The 18,669-nt window shown below is 38.9% G+C and overlaps 1 protein-coding gene across 2 annotated transcripts in view; it reads right to left on the minus strand.

Moving 5' to 3' along the window:
- Positions 1 to 761: 761 nt before the first annotated feature.
- The window catches only part of RSF1 (remodeling and spacing factor 1), a 163,156-nt gene continuing 145,248 nt past the window's right edge, over positions 762 to 18,669 (minus strand). For both annotated transcript variants that reach the window (XM_055283029.2, XM_055283028.2), the window contains exons 12-16: positions 17,713 to 17,780; positions 16,419 to 16,626; positions 14,660 to 14,880; positions 11,650 to 11,838; positions 762 to 6,830 (exon numbers count right to left, since the gene is read on the minus strand). In XM_055283029.2, coding sequence (XP_055139004.1) covers positions 6,259 to 6,830; positions 11,650 to 11,838; positions 14,660 to 14,880; positions 16,419 to 16,626; positions 17,713 to 17,780 — 1,258 coding nt within the window. In that variant the 3' untranslated portion in view covers positions 762 to 6,258. The remainder of the gene's footprint in view (positions 6,831 to 11,649; positions 11,839 to 14,659; positions 14,881 to 16,418; positions 16,627 to 17,712; positions 17,781 to 18,669) is intronic.

Consider the following 18,669-nt stretch of genomic DNA (forward strand, 5'->3'; position numbering starts at 1 on the left):
AAAATGTGCCATGTAAAAGACTGCTAGAATCAGAAGTTCTACAAGATTTCAAAATACTTAGTGAATAAGGAGGGAACTGAAATTTGAATTTGACTTCTCTTGCTGCCACGCTTCAGCAGACAACTATTCCTGTGGAATTAAGTCCACTGAATAACCAAATAGAGCAATTCTAGTTTTTTCCTTCTTTTATATGAATAGATTAAAATCAAGCCCTGCTCTACCCCCATCTTAGCATGGGACATACCCTTTCAAAGTGTACACAAAACCTCACGGCAGGTTTGGGCAAGCTACAACAGATACCATCATCAAGAAGCTACTTTGAAAGAGAATAGAACACCAGACTAACATTGAGAATACCCTAGTTAGGCATCACAAAAATCATGCGCTACAAGAAGATGCTGTTAACAGCCAAATCTGGGCTATTGTAGCTGTTCTGATCCTGAAAATCCATTTACTAATATAAGCTAGATCTGTGTGTATGTGTGTGTGTGTGCAATTTTCATGCAGTGACCTTAAAGGTTTGGAGACAGGGCTTGTTACTCTAATTTCAAGGCTTGTCCACATAGCAGTTGACATGCACCAATTCTGCTAAAGGGCAGGAGAATGAAAAAGACATGGCACAAATTTTTAAACAATTTTAGGTTTAATTACATAATGCACCTGTAGATGATCTAGCATAAACAAAATTTTAAAAAATCTACATCCTATTTTAGGGTATTTTCCCACCTCCCATCCCTTAAAAGCTGTACAGTTATTTAAAAAAAAAAAAAAAGGTGACTCTCAAGCAAAATAAACTTTTTTTTTGCAACATACAAAATAAGTTAAATGATTCAGAAGGTTTTGAGCCATGAAGTTCCCCAATAACTGTGTTCTGGCTGTTCATGAGCATGACGTGCAAGCTGCTGGTCTATGACCAGAACTCAATAAATACAGATCAAACAAAACCGCTAAACACTTACATTAGATTTCTTTAGAAACTGATGAAAGTCAAGAAAATATATACTCAGGATTAACAATTCCATTCTTAACTTACATCATCCAGTGGCAAAAAGCACGAGGCAAGTATTCAGTCCTTAGCACACTTTCTAGCTTGTACCGGTTTGGCCAAAAAAGGAAAAAAAAATTCCTTTAAAAAATGTTTTTTCTCATTCAAAATATCCAAGAAATTTAATAAATTTCTACTCATCTATTGTTATGCCCTCTTATATAACTTATGTATAGGATAGTCATTTTTTTTTTTTTTTTTGAGACAGAGTCTCGCTGTCGCCCAGGCTGGAGTGCAGTGGCGCGATCTCGGCTCACTGCAGGCTCCGCCCCCCGGGGTTCACGCCATTCTCCTGCCTCAGCCTCCCGAGTAGCTGGGACTACAGGCGCCCGCCAACACGCCCGGCTAATTTTTTGTATTTTTAGTAGAGACGGGGTTTCACTGTGTTAGCCAGGATGGTCTCGATCTCCTGACCTCGTGATCCGCCCGCCTCGGCCTCCCAAAGTGCTGGGATTACAGGCGTGAGCCGCCGCGTCCGGCCTAGGATAGTCATATTTTAAAGTTATTAAAATAAAAATAACATCTTCACTAACTGAAACCATTACGATGTGCCAGAATTGGGTTTACTGAATTTTCCAAAGTGGTATAAATATGAAATGAAAAAAAAAATTGTGCTCAGGTGTCCAAAAGGAGGAAAAAAAGTCCACAAATGGGATCCTATTCTAATCGACTTCCAGGAGGGTTTGCGTGAATGAATACAAAAAGTGGTGAGTGTATAATCTAAAGTGGTTATATACTAAGCTCATTACATTTTGGCTTATGACTGCTTGCTTACTTGGCGATTACTCTCTTCAACATATTACAGTTACTTAGCAATTCTTGGCACTCAAAAGATGTTAAAAGATAATTTAAGTTGGAGCAAAATATTTTGAAAACAAATTGAGTGAACATACAGCAACTCAGTTTAAATACATTGATAGCAAAATGCTTTGACCTTAAGGATTGGTATAAAAACGACACAAAAAAATCAGTTAACTTGCCACTTCCAAGGTAAGTTTACAGGTATACACTTTGGGAAAGGTAGATAATATAGGAATGGATTTTAATCTGAGAAGATTCAATAATGGATCTTATTAAGCAGAAGAGGGCTAGGTAGATTACAGCAGATATGCAGCCTTGGCATTCTCTGCTTCTTCGAGAACGAGGAATATATTTTGAGAATGTCAAACATCAGGAGAAACTGTTCTCTAGATTTTCTGTAATTAAATGATGTTCATAATATTTGTATCTGTTGCAATGCAGCCATCTCATTTCTTTCAATAGTTGATGGATTCATTTTTATTCCTTCTGATACTTATCTGAAGTGTGTGTGTGCACACACACACACATATACACATGTACCATTTAACTCTGGGTCTTTGAATAGTTGTTCTACAGCTGTGAGGCATCACCTTGAATAATGGACCTGTTCCACTGTATTGGTAAAGAGCGGAGTTCCTAGCTTTTTCTGAATATTAAACTTGTAGATTCATTAGGTTCTTTACAGCTGTGTGGTAGAACTAGCAAAGGGTTAACATCTCTTATGCCCACAAACAAGCTAAAAAAGCATTCCTTGTGACAAAGGACACCCCACCAATCCCACTTAAAAACAGCTAACATTTCCTCAACATTTTGACTATTAACTTAAACAAGTAAGCGTCCATGTTTTTCTTAATATATGTACTTTGCTCAAACCAAAAAGTAAAAACTGGATATGTATAACACCCTTTTAAAATTGTTTAAAAATTATTTTTCAAAAGCTTCATTCGCATTTGAAGTTTTTGGTTCTTGGGCAGGTCACTTTTATATAGATTGCCAGTAGACATGAATTTATTCTAAATGAAACTACCCTTTATTCTCTGAATCTGTAACCTTGACCAATTGAAAAAGGATGTCAAGGAAATATAACTTGATGTACATTCTTGAAAATATTTCTGCCATCATTTTGCAGTAATGTGCCAATGATGGAAAATGTTTTACACTAAACACTATTTCATCAGCACTGATGTACAAAACCAAAATGTTTTCAGTCTGAGTCCTTTTCACACATATTTCAGTTCAAAGCTTCTGCTTTGTGAAAAGCTGACTAGTTTTCCAACCTTTACAGAAATTGCAAACTAAATATACTGAATACTAATCTACATCTCCCTTTAATACATTTGTTACAGTCTAGAGTTTGATATTGGGAGTCCAACTTGTATTTCAAAAAGGGGGGTTTAAATTATTAAAGGGCTCTATTATGTAGCAGCTATTTTGAGTCTAAATCCATGGTTAGTGCTCTAAAAAAGATCCAAGACTGTCTAAACTCTAGATCAATTACTGCTTTCCTATACTTTCTGCAGTTCGTAGTGACTGTATTCTCTTTGTATACAGAACATTTCATTTTCTAAATTTTTTTTTAACTTCTTCAGAATACCTTCAGAGTGTACTTCAGTGATCATAAACTCTTTGAGGGACTGAATCCGAACTCGAAGCAGCACAACCGTTTTTGCACTGCTCAAAATTTAATAATCAATAATCAATCTGCATGTTTTATCAACTGCTTGGATTACATTCTTGGTAGATAACCTATAGTTAATTGATTTAATCAAAATATAAGGTGAGAAGGGGTACATTCACTATCAAGTTGACAAACACTTATTCAAGTTTGGTAAATATCAGGCAGCACAAGTGGTCTCCAAACCCATGTCAGTGGGACATTTGCTAAATGGAATACTCAGTCTTTGCGATGGTAAAAATTACCTTAGGCTTTCTATAGTAGAAGAGTAAAAATAACTCCTTATCTCACATTATGCATCCTGTTAAAATTATCTACCCATTTAATACTACTTCTGATCACTTGGCTTAACTGAGGAATAGAACTAATAGGTGGAAGAAGGAGCTGGTGTGTCCAGAGGTAGAGACAGGGCACATGGGAGAGTTTCCACACAATAGTGGCTTTACCCAGCTGCAGGACTAAAATGGTAGGGTGAGACTGGGTGGCAGGAAAGGGCACTTGTACATTCAAACCACTTACCTTGCACTAGTAGAAATCTTTATATTGCTTGCCTGTTTTAGATAGTTTAAAAGGTTAATTCTTAGCTGACTTGCAAATAAAAAAAACAAACCTAGCTGGAAAGGAGACTGTAAGTGAATGCAGCTTCTTCCACAGCCCTGCTTTACTGTCTGTGAATGTAAGCCCTTCCCTCCCTTCCAGTGGAACACTGTCTCAAAATAAAAATCACAACTTACTTGGAACCACATGCTATTGGTGCATCCTATTTTTAGGTTGCTTTCATTATTTTATTTTTTATACAGATACATACACATTGCTAGAATCAAAGCAAAAATATTAATGGGCAGGTACTACAGAACTAAAGTGAAACAAAACAAAACAACGAACGACTGAAAAACAATAGCTATAAACTTTCACGGCCAAAAGATAAGATTTAAGGGCAATACCTGTTGAAGAAGGAAAAGGAGTATAAAGTTCCTAGAGAGGTATTTATAATGCAAATCTAATGCCAGCTTTTTAGTAATAAAAAAGAGAAGTGCTTTACTATACACTGACTAGCACATAATACTTAATTTGGAAAGAAAAATTAATGACGTTCCTTGGGCCAGCAGCAGATATGGTGTGTCCATTGCCGGCAACAGACACAACACCGGAACAGAAAAACCCAAATCCCAGGGCAAAAGTATCCACAGAAGTAATGGTTGAAGGTTTCTGGATTTAACAGGCTAGGTTTAATCACAAGTGCTACACTCTGTACAATGTTATGGCTCTGCCTGAAATTTTACAGCTATAACAGAAACTAAATAAGACAAAGTTCATATTTTAGTGTCAATTACATGTTAGGTATTTAGTTAGTTACAAACCCTTTTTTCTTGAAACAAAGGGCTTTTCTTTAAAGTGTTGAGATGTTTGAAATGGATGTCATGCCTATTAATTACATCGGCAGTTCTCATTCAACTCTATGTTGGTTGTATGACTATTAATGAATTTTAATAGAAGTCTAATGGCCAAAGGCCAAAACTACATTCAAACTCTGCTAATATATCCAGGCAGATAGGAAATTCCAACACACACACACACACACACGCACATGCACACACACAAACACACACGCACACGCACACACGCTAAAACTCAAACTAAAAACCTCCCAAAGGAACTGCTTTGCTTGTAGACTTCAATTTGAAGTAGATACTAAGGGCAAGAATAGACCAGTTAAAATTCACCTGAAAATCTCTTCCCAGTCTTCAAATGTGCTAAAATATCACTGTCAGCTTAGCATCTCTTCATGTATGTTATATATAGATGTATTTTTTCAAAATGATATTTCAGATATTTAAACATCAAGTGGCCAGAAGACAAGAGTTATACTATTGGCAAAGTTTACAGTCCACCCAGGCCTTAAGAAAGACCACATTCATTTCACTAATAACTCTCCATCAGACACAATGTATTTGAGGCCACCTTATTACCACTGCATAAAGCTATTTAAAAAAATTTGTTGCTAGCACAGTCTGGTTGGCAAAGCTTCATTATACATTTTACTGTACAAACGCTTTTCAGATGATTTTATTTTTTTTAAAACAAGAAACTGCTATAACAAAAATTTAGGTTAATTATGACGGTACTTTCACTGTCTCTTCTTTATTAAGTGTGGTTATCTCCAATAGTAAACAAGTTGATTTCACAAAGGCTGTTACTAAATGACTTATGTATGATGTTATCTACAATTCTCAAACTGTAACAGTACAGACTTGAACTTTTAAATTGTCTGTAAATCATCATCTATGCCATGAATGTTTAAATATAATATATATTTAATATGAAAAAGCTAAAGCACAAGTGCTTTCTCCCACCCCTAAATTCTGTTTTGGGCCCTCACAGATTCGGAATGCATTCTCATCCACCCTTTTTCACAAAGTCAGGAGAGCTCAGGAAATATAAAGTCAAAAATATACAAATCTTTGTTGTTATTATAATAAGATTTTTTTCCATGAATGAAATTACCAAGGACCATGAACCTGGAAAAAGAAAATCAAAAGGAATTTACAGCAATTATTTATCTTCAAAGTTCAAAACTGGTCACTTCACAGAAAGACTTCAGGATTTGTTGAAATTTTTCTTCTAAAAGTCATTCTGTAGTGGAGTTTTCTAAGAAAAATTAAACAGCTTTTAATAACTGGCCCGCTGGTGTGAGAGCTACCGTGGAATAAATTAGCACAAAAATGGAAAAAAAGTCTTATAACTGTTCACTGTTACAGACATAATCAACAAGGTCAGTCACTCTCAAAAGCTCATCTTCCTCCTCTTCTGGTGCTCCTGCCTCCTGCCCACCACTTGTCCCATTGGAGGCTAGGCTTGCACTGGCTGTGCTGTTGTCCTTGGGGGTCTGAGACTTCTCAGTAGGCTTGCCAATCAAGTTCTCAATGGCTTTGCCAGGGCTCTGTCCATTGGTTGAAGGTAAGTCCACTAAGCTATAGTCCAATGGGCTCCCCACTTTGCCTACATTTTCAAAGTCCTCTTCCTCATCACTTTCTATCCGGTAGGGCTTCTTGGTGCTCTCTTGTTCTGAGGGCAGGACCCTAGGCTGGCTGTCACGGGCAGGCTGATTTGCATCTCCATGAGCATTGTCACAACTCTCCTCATCCGTCTCAATCCGGTGTAGCCGTTTGCGGGATGGTTTGCCTTCCTCTTCCGCCTCCTCCTCACCTGCTTCTGAATACTCATCTGTGCTTCGGCCCCGCTTTCGAACTGACCGCTTTGATTCTTTAGCTAGCTCGTCATCTTCAGAGTTCTTGGACAAATAGCTCTCTAGAATAAACAGCACATTTAAGCCATTGGCACGGTTAACCATAAACGAATTTAATTCTCCTTTTCCTCCCCATATTCACCCCACGTCCTGCTTTCAGAATTGCTTGTACATAGTTTCCTTTCAATAATTGGCCTGATTTCTCTCTTCTCAGTCCCATAACAATGCCCAATATGACTCATGGTGTACTTTATGATTTTAGACAATGTATATATATATATATTTTTTTTTTTTTTTTTTTTTTTTTTGAGACAGAGTCTCGCTCTGTCGCCCGGGCTGGAGTGCAGTGGCGCAATCTCGGCTCACTGCAAGCTCCGCCTCCCGGGTTCACGCCATTCTCCTGCCTCAGCCTCCGAGTAGCTGGGACTACAGGCGCCCGCCACCGCGCCCGGCTAATTTTTTTTGTATTTTTTAGTAGAGACGGGGTTTCACCGTGGTCTCGATCTCCTGACCTCGTGATCCGCCCGCCTCGGCCTCCCAAAGTGCTGGGATTACAAGCGTGAGCCACCGCGCCCGGCCTATATATATTTTTTTGAGACAGAATCTCGCACTGTTGCCCTGGCTAGAGTACAATGGCGTGATCTTGGCTCACTGCAACCTCCGCCTCCCGGGTTCAAGAAATTCTCCTGCCTCAGCCTCCCAAGTAGCTGGGATTACAGGCGCCCGCCACCACGCCCGGCTAACTTTTTGTGTTTTTAGTAGAGACGGGATTTCACTATGTTGGCCAGGCTGGTCTCGAACTCCTGACCTTGTGATCCATCTGCCTCGGCCTCCCAAAGTGCTGGGATTACAGGCATGAGCCACCGTGCCTGGCCTTCTTTATTTTTTGAGATGGAGTCTCACTCTGTCTCCCAGGCTGGAGTATCGTGGCGCAAACTCGGCTCACTGCAGCCTCTGCCTTCCAGGTTCAAGCAATTCTCCTGTCTCAGCCTCCCAAGTAGCTGGGATTACAGGTGTGTGTGTCGCCACACCCAGCTAATTTATTTGCATTTTTAGTAGAGATGGGGGTTCACCATGTTGGCCAGACTGGTCTCGAACTCCTGGCCTCAAGTGATCTGCCCATCTTGGCCTCCCAAAGTGCTGGGATTACAGGCGTGAGCCACTGTGCCCAGCCAACAGCAGACTTCTTGGGGAAGATGTCTGATAATGCTTGAATTAAATGAAGACAGGTTAGTTACAAACTAACAAACTCCTTCCCACTAGTACACAAACTAGGTTATCAATGTCAACATGCTGATAAAGAAAGATTCAAACTGGACACCCAACTCTGTACATCTTAAACACTGTGCCAACTCTCATCTTAGTTATCAGATGCCCTTGGTAGTCTTAATTGTCTTCTCTTCTTTGTCTTATAGTTGGGCCTCCCTATCCATTAATTTAACCAACTGCAGATGGAAAATATTCAGGAAAAAGATAGATGGTAGTGTCTGAACTGAACATACATAGACTTTTTTCTTGTCATTCACTAAACAATACAGTATAACAATTATATAACATTTACACTGTATCAGGTATTTTAAATATTCTAGAGATTATTTAAAGTATATAGCGGATATGGGTAGGTTATATGCAAATATGACACGATTTTATATGAGGGACTTGTAAATCCAAGGATTTTGGTATCTGTGGGGATCCTGAAACCAATCCTCCATGGATACTGAAGATGACTCTACTTCCATTTTAGAAGAACTCACCTAGTCTCACAACTTGGCATGCCATCTATGTGCTAACGGCTCTCATATTTATTTTAGGCAACCGCTGAATACCAGACTAGTGTATCAAACTGCCTACTCGACATCTAAGCTTGGATATCTCTAAACAGGCATCTCAAATGATGTGTCTAAAACTGGGCTCCTAAACTTTCTCCTTAAACCTGCAGCACTGTGGTCTCTACCAACTTAGTTTTTGGCAATTGCTCCCCCAATTGCTCAGTCATCCTTGATTCTTTTCTTTCTCTCATCCCACCCAACAGTAAATCCTTTGGGTCTCACTTTAAAACATATCCATAATGTGACTGCTTTCATCCCTTTACTGCCACTGACCCAGTTCCACCCTCCATCATCTCTCACCTGGACTATTACAATAACGTCCCAATGGGTCTTCTAGCTTCTGCCCTGGCCCCCCTTCAATCTATTCATAACACAACTACCACAGCAAATTAAAATCTAAGTCAGATCATATCACTCTTTTGCTCAAAATGTGGGATGGTTTGCTTTCCTCTTCCTCCTCATCTGCCTCTGAATACTCATCTGTGCTTTGGCCCAAATGTTTCTCACCTTACACAAAATAAAAATCCAAAGTCTATACAATGCCCTACTCTGAGTTATCTAATATGGTAAACACTAGTCACATGTGGTTATTTTAAATTTAAATTAGTTAAAATTAAATAAAAATAAAAATTCAGTTCCACAGTCACACTAGCCACATTTCAAGTGCTCAATAGTCATATGAGGCTAGTGGCTATTGTTAACGATCAGCATACATATAATCAGTGCAGAAAGTTTAACTGCACAGCACTATTTCTCATCAGAGATTAGCACATTTTTCATGTAAGAGGCAGGCCCTATAGTCTCAGTCACAACAACTCAGCTTTTTGAGAAAGCAGGCAACAGACAATATGTAAACAAATGGGTATGGTAGTCTTCCAGTAAAAATTGTATTACAGGGCAGGGTGCAGTGGCTTACACCTGTAATCCTAACACTGTGGGAGGCCAAGGTAGGGGGGATCACTTGAGGCCAGGAGTTTAAGGCCAGCCAGGGCAACACTGCAAGATCTCATCTCTATAAAATAAATTTAAAAATTAGCACAGTGTGGTGGCTTATGCCACTTCTAGCCACTTAGGAGACTGAGGCGGGTGGACTGCTTGAGCACAGCAGACTGAGGCTATGGTGAGCTGTGATGGTCCCACTGCACACCAGCCAGGGTGAGACCCTGTCTCAAAAACAAAAACAAAAACAAAAACCTTGCTTTTTTATTTATGTAAGCAGGTGGGCTGTCGTTTGCTGACTGGTCCCCACTGACTTCTTTGCTTCATCTCATTATGTTTGCTTCACTCATTCTGCTCCAACAACCCTGCACTCCCTTCTGTTTGCTGAACATGACGAGCACAAACATGCCTCAAGGCCTTCATATTTATTGTTCCATCTGCCTGTATCATTCTTCTTTTAGATAACTGCATGACTCACACACAACATTTCTTTCAGGTTTTCACTCAGATGTTTTCTTAGTGAGGATTTCCTTAGTATACTATATGAAATTCAACTACTTTCCCAACCCCCTTTTCTCCTTTATTTTTTTCCACAGCACTCATCTCTAATATATCATATATTCTACTTATCTATCTTGTTTATTGTCGCCTTCTTCCCAACTAAAATAAGAGTTTCATAAGAGCTATTTTCTTTGCTGTTATATTCCAGTGCTTGGAATAGGGCCTAGTTTAATAAATATTCATATTTAATGGCTTAACTAATGCATTTATGTTTGTTTCTGTGACACATGAAGGTAAGTACACATTCAAAAGAGATGTTCACCTCCCTTCTTTAGCATCCCACATCCAAACATTTTTTTCCCTTTCTGTCTTGGGCTGAAACTTAAATTCATGTTTAATCTATGAAAGCAAAACAATCTTCAAAACAGGCCATAAAGCCGGGCGCGGTGGCTCACGCCTGTAGTCCCAGCACTTTGGGAGGCCAAGGCGGGCGGATCACCTGAGGTCAGGAGTTCGAGACTAGCTTGGCTAACATGGTGAAACCCCGTCTCTACTAAAAATACAAAAATTGGCCAGGCCTGGTGGCGCATGCCTAAAATCCTAGCTATTGGGAGGCTGAGCCAGGAAAATAATTTGAACCTGGGAGGCGGAGGTTGCAGTGAGCTGAGATCGCAACACTGCACTCCAGCCTGGGTGACAGAGTAAGACTCTGTCTCAAAAAAAAAAAAAAAAAAGAAAAAGAAAAAAAAATACACACACACGCACACACATATATATACATATATATATATTAAATAAAACAAAAAAGACTGAATGGATAAATGGATGTCAGAAATTCATATTTTAGAGCTTGTCTTGTACTACTGGTAGGGGGCACAGTTAACAGCTATTAGGAAATAAAACAGTTTCCAACTGAAATCATAGTCAAGGTGGAAAGAGACAGTAGGCACTTTTATTTGAAACCTTTTTAGCTATTAAGGACATAAGAGATTATTTCAAAATGAGGGCCATGAATAAGGGAGTAAAAAAAAGAAGTAGAATAATCTTGATCAGATCACAATTTTGAGACTTTTCCAGTTTCAATGAATATTTAAATTACAATGGAGATCTTAAAAATTAGCCTCTTATCGAGTATCTTTTATTTAAACTATAGTAGGCACAAAATTATAGGTTTTATCTCAAAGATACTACTGGTTATATGGATTTTTTTTTTTTTTTTTTTTGAGACACAGTCTTGCTCTGTCACCCAGGGTGGAGTGCAGTGGCGCGATCTTGGCTCACTGCAACCTCTGCCTCCCAGGTTCAAGCAATTCTCCTGCCTCAACCTCCTGAGTAGCTAAGATTACAGGCGCATATCACCACACAGGCTAATTTTTTTATTTTTAGTAGAGACAAGGTCTCACCATGTAGGACAGGCTGGTCTTGAACTCCTGGCCTCAAGTAATCTGCTTGCCTTGGCCTCCCAAACTGCTGGGATTACAGGCGTGAGCCACCATGCCTGGCCTGGTTATATGAGTTTCAAAGAATGGTACAGAGTCACAATCCTGAGTTCACTTTATAATGTCTATTTTGCCCTGTCTAGACTTCTATACATAGGAGATCTATGCCTTACCTTCACTCTCTGAGCTGGAAAGTCTTCGCTTGTGAACTCGCCTTATTTCTTTACCACGTCGCAAACTCTTCTGGGAACCGTCACTTTCTGAGTCTTCTTTGTAGTTAATTTGTCTTTTCTGATTTCTCCTTGACCGCCTCCGCCGAGTTTCTACAAAGTCATCACTAAAATCATCACTGAAGTCACTTTCTATTTTAAAAAAAGGAAGAAAAAAGTACAAAATTTAAGTCTATTAAGTAGAAATGTAGCTTAGGTTATAAAAATGAAAAGCTACTAAGCAGAGTTCAGTCATAAATATTTTTAAGTGAACAGTAACTTTTAGGAGTCTCATTTTATTTGAGAGAGTATCTCACTATCACACAGGCTGGAGTGCAGTGGCATGAACGCGGCTCACTACAGCCTCAACCTCCCGGGCTCAAGAGATCCTCTGGCCTCAGCTGCCCCAGTAGCTAAAGCTAGGATCACAGGCATATGCACTACCACTCCTGGCTACCTACCAAAGTGTTGAGATTACAACATGCCTGGCCTTTAAGTCTCACTTAAAAAAAAAAAAAAAAAAAAAAAAAAAGAATGAGTCAATCTGTGAGGGTTTTTAATGCCAAACCTCACAATCTATACTCTTAGCAGTGAATCCTCAAGATTAGAAAATGTTTTATCCTTTTTTGTTTGTTTGTTTTTGAGACAGAGTCTATGTCGCGCAGGCTGGAGTGCAGTGGCATGATCTTGGCTCACTGCAAACTCCACCTCCTGGGTTCAAGCAATTCTCCTGCCTCAGCCTTCCGAGTAGCTGGGACTACAGGTACTGGCCACCACACCTGGCTAATTTTTGTATTTTTAGTAGAGGTGGGGTTTCGCCATGTTGGCCAGGCTGGTCTTGAACTCCTGGCCTCAAGTGATCCGCCTGCCTCGGCCTCCCAAAGTGCTGGGATACAGGTGTGAGCCACCACACCCGGCCTAAATGTTTTATACTTTTTTAGAAATAGTCCTTACTGCAGTCCACCTACAGCTACCTGGTCAGGTACAGAGCTGCCATGACTGCTCTTCTTGGTGGACGGCTACCACAAATCTGCCTCTTGATAATCTGCTGTTCTACCTGTGGCTATAGTCACAATGTATTGCAGAGGTTAAGTCCTCTAATCAAAGAAAACTCATGAATCTGTTCCACATAAATATAGAACTCAAGATACATTTTTGACTTTTCTCCATAAAGAATACAAAATCTGCTAAATAAAGCACACACACCTAGTTAAACTTGCAAAGCACTGCTAAATAGCATTGTTCTTGTCATCTCTGATCAACAAGCCAGAGTGAGGCTGTGGCATTATGTCACAGCTGTTTTTCAGAATGTTAAATTTCACCAAAGTATGACATTCAAGCTTGTTATTCTTTTGTGGATTTCAAACATTTCAAAATAGCTAGCCAACAGGTTGAAGTGGTTCTCATTGGCCAAATTTGGGACAAATGGAGCCTAAATAGTGATGGGAATGTAGTATATCCACTGATCAGAATAAGAATCCACGAGTTTACACTGACATAAATAAATAAACATATGGAGGAGAAGGGAAATGTTCTTCCTTACAGAACAACAATAAATATAAGAGAAATGACAGAGTTAGAATTATCCACAGGAACTAAAACTAGTAGGTGAAAATAAGGAACAGGATATTTAAATAGTCTCAAATTCCCACAAATTGCTTATTAATTATAAGGAAAAATAATAAAGAGACTCAGAAGATGCAACATTCTCTGTGCTATTCCTGCTATAAATGCATAATCTGAATCTTATCACAAGGAAATAAAAGAAATCCAAACTGAGAAACATCTTACAACTAGTATGTACTCTTTAAAAATATCAAGATCAATGAGACAAAATTTGAGGAACATTCCAGATTAATGGAGACTAAAGAGATGTGAATAAATGCGTAGCCCTGGAATGGATCCTGGGTTAGGAAAAGAAAAAAAAGATATAAACAATAATACAGAGATACTTGATAAAAATTTGAATGTGTACTGTTAATTAGGTAATAGCATTATATCAATGTTAAAATATCTGAATTTGGTAATTGCACTGTGGTTATGTAAGAAAATGTCCTTGTCCTTAGGAAATAATCACTGATAAAGGGGCATGATATTATCATCACTTATTTAGACGGTTTAGGAAAAAAGATAAATAAAACCAAAAAAACCCCACAAGGATGGCCAGAGTCTGATACTCATATCTATGGTTCTTCTCCAATAAGATGACACCTATCAATTTGCCAATTGCATAAAGCCACGCATTTCTTTTAGCAGTTGAGCCTCTATTTACTCACTTAATAGGGATAAGCATACTCTATAACAACATCAACTACTGTTAATCTGTAAAAACTACTCAACACTGACTGTGGTCTAAATGAGAGTTAACTTATATTATTCTCTCTCCAACAGCTGGGCATCTGAGGGAAATGTTCACAGTTTATTGAGAATGATTTCCAAGAAACCCTATGAAGATGAAGGTTTAGGCATGGAAACATTTGACAACCAAGGAGTCGTCACAATCCTACTAGGCATCTGATATGAAGTTAACATATCAATCTGTATGTATTTTCTCAGATGTGCTTTCTATGAGAAAAATTTAGTCAGAAATAAGTCTTAAGAACAGAATTTTAAGAATTCTTAACTCCAAAAGTCGTAAGAATTTGTTGAGCTGGCCAGCGTGCTGGCTCACGCCTGTAATCCCAGCACTTTGGGAGGCCGAGGTGGGCAGATCACCTGAGGTTGGGAGTTTGAGACCAGCCTGGCCAACATGGAGAAACTTCCTCTCTACTAAAAATACAAAATTAGCCGGGCATGGTGGCGCATGCCTGTAATCCCAGCTACTTGGGAGGCTGAGGTAGGAGAATCGCTTGAACCCGGGACACAGAGGTTGCAGTGAGCCGAGATGGCACCATTGCACTCCAGCATGAGCAACAAGAAAAAAAAAAAAAAAAAGAATTTGTTGAGCTACCATATGGCTACAGATTATTTTTACCAGAGTCTCTACTATTCTCCTCAGATTCCTCCTCTTCATCATCATCGGAGTATTTTTTCTTTGGGGTCTTTCTTCGCAAACGCCTGCTCTGCCTCATTGGCCGAGAGGGGTGTCGCCTCAGTCTACGGCTACAAAAGTCAGTGTCACTGTCATCATTAGATGGAGGATCTTCTTCACTTTCATCTGGGTTTTCATCAGACACAACAAACTCATCTTGAGATCTGTCCAAGAGAAACCAGATAAAATACAATGGTATTTAGAAGAGTGAACCCATTTTTAAGAGTTCTGAGTTCAAATTCTGGTGAGCCCAGTGAATCATTAAGTATAGTGCAATGTATCTGGATAATTGTTATCAAATGCTCTATTTATAAAATGGGGAAAATGTTTTGCCACCTATCCTGTTAGGAGGGGTTGTAAAGATGAATTAATGTTGATTTCAGTACCGCTTTGACCTCTTGGGATGTCCCCCATGTTAAATTCGACATACTCAAAAGTGAATTCATTATTTCCCAATCTACTTCTCTCTTCTGTTCCCTGGTCTGGTATTTAGCACCATCACTCATCCAGTAACTCCAACCAGAAACGTGGTATTCATCCTAACTTTCCCCTTTTCATTTCTCGTATCTAATAAATTAATAATTTCTCTAGAGTCTACCTCTTAAAAGATAATCTCTCAAACCTGATCTCTTCTGTTTTCAGCTTTTCATACTCATCTAAACTACAAAAGCAACTCCACAAATAGTTTCTCTAATATCTGGTCTCATTTCCCCTCAATCTATCCTCCAAATGAATGCCAGCATGAATCTTTCTGAAGCATAAATCTCATATTAATTTAGTGTTTAAAATCCTTCACTGGTTTTGTATAATTTTCGGGATAAAGTCAAAACACTTATGCATGACAAATAAAACACTCCCTAATCTGGCTCTTTTTATCACTTGGCCACATCTCCAGTAGGGCACTCTCTACTACATCCCCTTATTCCTGCTATCCAGAGCTAACAGGAGTTTCCCAAACATTCTATGACATTTTACGGCTTGCTGTCTTGGACATATGACTTCTATGCTTAGAATACCTTTTTCTTATCCTGCTTTTAGTCTCATACTAGTTGATTCCAAATACTCATCCTCAAATTTCAGATCAAGCTTTACTTCTACTTTAAGGTTTACTCTTTGGATTAAGCCAACTTTCCTCTGTACCCTAATTTATCTTTCCCTGTATTTTAGTAGCAGTTATGCAGAATGACTTTTTTTTTTTTTTTTTGTGGTTTATATGCTTGTTTCCTCTTCTAATAATCTGAAAGGAGAAACTCTGCAGTATTGTTCCAATTCCAACTCTGCAAAGAAGACTTTCTTGATCTTCTATACTGGATTACCAGTCCCAAGTCCAACTTCTGTGAGTCATGAGAGGATAATATCTTATTTATTTTTCACATAGGAATGGAAATCCCTCATGGACCTGGTAGAAGGTGGCACAGAGGTACAGAGAAAGCTCTCAATAAATGAAAGTTTAATTGTAGTTAGTAAAATTTAAATACAATTTTGAATGTTAAACAACCATAAATCTATTTTCTGTTCTAAATTTTAAAAATGGGCCAAAATTAGTATTCTTGAATCTGCTTCAAATATCCTGAAAATAAACAGAGGTTGTCTATGTACATGAAGAAGAAAACCCTCATCACAGCATGGGCAAGCCTCTCTGCTAGCCCAGTCCTATTCCTGCTGGTATCTAGGGATTGGAGTCTAGTAGGAGACCACACACCCATCACTGATCTTGAATTCATCCTCGCTCTCTTCTTCATCCAGGTTGCTATCACTGTCCAGATCATTTAATCGCCGGCGTTTCTTCCTTCGAGCAGCAGCTGCCCTCTGGGGTCGTTTATTTTCTTTTCTTTCTTCATCCAAAATAGTAGAGATGTCTTTCCCACGATGACCTGTGATGGTGGAGATATCTTTTCCTCGGCCAACTCCTGAATTTGGGGGAGGGAAGTTCGGGGAGAGAAAAATGTGTGTTTATTAAAAGCTTCCCTTTAATTTCTAGAGACAGTCCTTATTCATGCTTAGCAGCTTTTCATTTCTTTATTTTCTTCCTACAAATATGCAGTTTTCTCATGACTTCAGCTGACAGAGGTCTCAGAGTTTTAGCATTTGTTTATCCTACTAAAGAGAAGTTTACTATGTAGGGAACCTCTTGTTTTTTAAATTTTTATATAATTCACACACCATAATATTCACCCTCTTAAAGTGTACAATCCAGATGTTTTTAGTACAGTCACAAAGTTGTGCAACCATCACCACTACCTAACTCCAGAACATTTTCATCACCCAAAAAAGAAACCTCATACCTATGAGCAGTCACTCAAGAATCTCTTCTTGAAAGCTGTCTTTTGGACAAGGCTTTAGAAAGAGGCCAATAGAGTTTTTAAAAACAGTGTTTGCAGGACAGAAAAAGTGAGAATTCAGCAGCAAAAATGTAAATAAAACATATATCTCTGGAAAAGCCTTAAACAATCTACTTATTAATCTTTTCCAGAGTTTTCATAATAACTAAGTAGAAACCAGAATGTTCCATATTGGAGCATTGGCTAACAGTGCTTTAATTAAATTACCTTCAAGTTCTTCTATTTTAATGCCACTTACTAAAGACTATGAAATTAAGAAACCAACTTTTAATAGGTTAACTTAAAAAATTTTGGTTTAAATTATTTCGGTTCTGATTATCCATAATTTTTAAGACTTTGTAGTCTCAAAGATAACTGAAAAGTTTCCTCAGTTTTCTATATGGAATCAGAAGTAAATTTTTTAACCTATGCAGGAACATCAATGTTTTATCTCAGCTTGTAAAACAAAACTGCTTTAAAAGTAATTAGTAAGATCTGAGTCTATACACTGACATTGTGTCCACAAATTACTCTAAATCTGAGACAACTAACATCAGTACTAATCATGATACACAATGGGAAAGAGAATAAAAACATATGCTCACTGCCCTAATTTGGGCACCTGAATGAACTTCTTGGCAGAGTTCTATGAAGAAGAGAGAATGACAAACATACCTCCTCCATCAGCTTCTTTGATATCATCTTCAATAGCTTCATCAATTGCTTCATCAAACTCATCAAATCTAAAATATACACAATGATCACATTATAGCCTGTCCTGGCTTTTTCTTTTTTTTTTAATTATTTTTATTTATTTATTTTTGAGACGGAGTCTCGCTGTCACCAGGCTGGAGTGCAGTGGTGCCATCTCGGCTCACTGCAACCTCTGCCTCCCGGGTTCAAGGGATTCTCCAGCCTCAGCCTCCCGAGTAGCTGGGACTACAGACTCGGGCCACCACACCCAGCTAATTTTTGTACTTTTAGTAGAGATGGGGTTTCAATGGGGTTTCACCATGTTGGCCAGAATGGTCTCGATCTCTTGACCTCGTGATCTGCCCACCTGGGTCTCCCAAAGTGCTGGGATTACAGGCATGAGCCATCGCACCCAGCTGGCCTTTTATTTTTAAAGATTACCTTTAGCAGATGTCTGTTACTGTCTGATTGTTTATGTCCCCTCAAAATCCCCATGTAGAAATATTAAATCTCAAGGTGACGGTATTAGGAGGTGGGGTCTTTGGCAGAGCCCTCATGTATAAGATTAGTGCCCATATAAAAGAAGGCAGAAAGAGACCCTTTGTTTCTTCCACCATATGTGGTTACAGTGAGAAGATGGCCATCTATGAAGGAGCAGGCCTTCGCTAGGCATTGGGTCTACCCTAAAAAGTCCCCTCATCCCTTCTGTGATTAAGAACACCCTAGAAGGTGCCATCTATGAACCAGAAAGCAGGCCCTCACCAGACACCATACCATACCTGCCAGTACCTTGATCTCGGACTTCCTAGCTTCTAGAACCGTGAGAAATAAATTTCTGTTGATTACAGGCTATCCAGTTTACGGTTACTTTGTGATAGCAGACAAACTGGACTGAGGCAATGTCAGCAAAAATTTTTATAAAGGGCCAGATGGTAAATA

Source organism: Symphalangus syndactylus, chromosome 6 (genome assembly GCF_028878055.3).
Source record: "Symphalangus syndactylus isolate Jambi chromosome 6, NHGRI_mSymSyn1-v2.1_pri, whole genome shotgun sequence".
NCBI lineage: Eukaryota > Metazoa > Chordata > Mammalia > Primates > Hylobatidae > Symphalangus > Symphalangus syndactylus.